This window comes from Mus caroli, chromosome 6, assembly GCF_900094665.2.
Source record: "Mus caroli chromosome 6, CAROLI_EIJ_v1.1, whole genome shotgun sequence".
Lineage (NCBI taxonomy): Eukaryota > Metazoa > Chordata > Mammalia > Rodentia > Muridae > Mus > Mus caroli.
Window position 1 is genome coordinate 84560916 of NC_034575.1, and position 2477 is coordinate 84563392.

The window sequence follows — 2477 nt, forward strand, 5'->3', positions numbered from 1 at the left end:
ACAATGGGCCTAAAGTTGCACCACAGCTACACATTGCACAGCACAGGAAGGTGTCTCCTGGTTGACTTAAAAGTGAGGAAAGTGAGGGACACAGGAGGCAGAGGCAGGTGGATTTCTGAGTTTGAGGCCAGTCTGGTCTACAGAGTGAGTTCCAGGACACCCAGGGCTATACAGAGAAACACTGTCTCAAGAAAAAAAAAAAGTGAGGGACACCTGCTTAGAGAGCCAGAATGTTGAGAGAGTAAGCAAGAGTGTTTGCNGTCCTTAGCACAACCCTTCTTGAAAATGAAGCATTAAATTTGGACTATGGCAAGGTGGATTGTGAAAACAAACTACCATATTTGCACCAATATCAGAGTAGTTGCTTATTCAAATGAAGGACCATAGTTTCACCATTCACAGGCAGCTTTTGTTCACCTACATGGAGACCTGCACCCACTCCAGATTGGTGAAAATATCTGGTCAGAGTATGGTGGTAGCACCTTTAATGCCAGCAACTCAGGAGGCAGAGACAGGTGGCGGCCCTGGAGTTCTAGGCCAGGCAAGGCTACACAAACACATCTTCTCTTTTCCTTCCTTCCTTCTTTTTTTTTCTTTAAAGTTCTTTAAGGTCCTTATTGGGCATATGGTGACCAGAATTATGGCATGAAGTGTTTGAAAAGTTTTGGCTGGAATGGTGCCTTCAGGATCTGTGTATTCTGGAAAAAAATGGGAACAGTGGTTGGCTAAGCAGCTTCCTCGGGGCATTCTTGTCTAAATAATTCGGTGAGCTCGGGAGAAGTTTGGGCAGCTGCTTTGCTGATGATTCTCTCAGGACACCCAAGCACCTGGGGAAGATTTAACATCTGTCAGTGAAGAAGTTAACTCACCCTGGCACAAATATGTTATTCTAAAGAAAAAAAATAGGCATTAAAAGAGGCGTTTATAGTTAAAAACCTGTCATTCACATTAATAGTGCTTAAGTACTTAAGCAGTTCTCAGTCAAATGTGGCCAAGGCAGGAAATGTTTGCCCTGGGGGAACTTACCCTGTGACACAGACGGAAGTTAGTGGGCGAAACTCAGCAGCCTTGACCAGCGTAGCTTTTAGCCAATAGAAAGCGAAGCCTTCTCGCTTCCACCAATGACATATTGATAGGGGCGGGTCCCGGAGAGCGGCCTAGTAACGGCCGCGTGGTAACCCAGGCGCCTGGCTTGCGGTAGTTCCTACCTCTCCACGCTGGTTGTGTTCCTAGATACTCGGCAAAATGAAGATTGAGGAGGTGAAGAGCACCACGAAGACGCAGCGCATCGCCTCCCACAGCCACGTGAAGGGTCTGGGGCTGGACGAGAGCGGCCTGGCCAAGCAGGCGGCTTCGGGGCTCGTGGGCCAGGAGAACGCGAGAGAGGTGGGCGTAGGGCTTGTGCGCGAGGTGTGGGCGGCGGGACCAAGACCCACCAAGATCTAAGAAGTAAGGATCACACTAGCGAGCAAAGGCTGCATCCTTTGCGGGTCACGGCACGCAAATTAGGCCTCACCGGAAACGCAGTGGAAGGCTGTGCGGTTAAGTATAGAATTGACTAACTTTTCAGAGTTGATATGTGTTCTTTGGGCCTGGGAAATGATCTGTTAAGTGGAGCGGTGAGGACTGTCTGATCTATTCCCCATCCAAGCACTCCAGCTTTTCCAGTTCAGTCTTCCTAAAGTCATGCCAGGTCTTTCGATCGGTTCTCTTTTGCACATGAAGAAGTTAAAGGTGGGTTAGGCCGCTTAACCACCTGCCAGTTTAGCAGTAATGAGGCTGGTATCTCTCTCCCCCTAACCGCCATCAAATCAGTATTCTTCCCATTTCCTCAGCCTCCTCCACTCTGAANTCTGCAGAGGCTCAGTGTCTACAAAAACTTGCTTTTTACATGTGGTGAAGACTGCTTTCTCAGCCTCTTGCACACAGAAAGTGCCAGCAGCAAAGAGCATCATCTATCCAAAAAGGGAAATGTTTGACCCTAGCACGCTTGCATCTTTTCTTGCAAGCAGGTAATAGCAGTTTAATGCTTTCTATTGGCCAGGCAGCTTTGAGTTTATTGTTTCTTATTTCATTTCTGTCCAATAAACCTCACTTTGGTCTGATGCTATCTGGACATACAAAAGCATTGACATATTTTCACAGTAAATCCCAGTTTGNCTAAATTCCACGGTTAACATTTTACAGTGATGTGAACACTTGGATTCAGATGAGTACAGTGACTCATAGGGGTTGTAGTCTGAGGCCACTCACCTCAAGTGAAAACAGCCAGGATATAGACTGGAGTGTATGTGACTTCAGAGTCTGCTCTAGACCTGCCTCTGCACCCACACCAGCAGCCTCTGGTACTCCATATCTTACCCTTCCTATTNTTTGAATGTTATCCGGTATTTATTTTTGTTTGTTTTCACGACAGTCTCACTATGTAGCTCTGGCTGTCCTGGGACTCTGTAGACCAGACTGGCCTTGAGTTCACA

At 47.2% G+C, this 2477-nt stretch overlaps 1 protein-coding gene across 1 annotated transcript in view; it reads left to right on the plus strand.

The window, feature by feature from the left end:
* Positions 1-1152: 1152 nt before the first annotated feature.
* Positions 1153-2477, plus strand: part of Ruvbl1 (RuvB like AAA ATPase 1) — a 33037-nt gene continuing 31712 nt past the window's right edge. Inside the window, exon 1 of the mRNA XM_021164115.2 lies at positions 1153-1386. Within this exon, the coding sequence (XP_021019774.1) occupies positions 1246-1386 (141 nt within the window). The 5' untranslated portion in view covers positions 1153-1245. The remainder of the gene's footprint in view (positions 1387-2477) is intronic.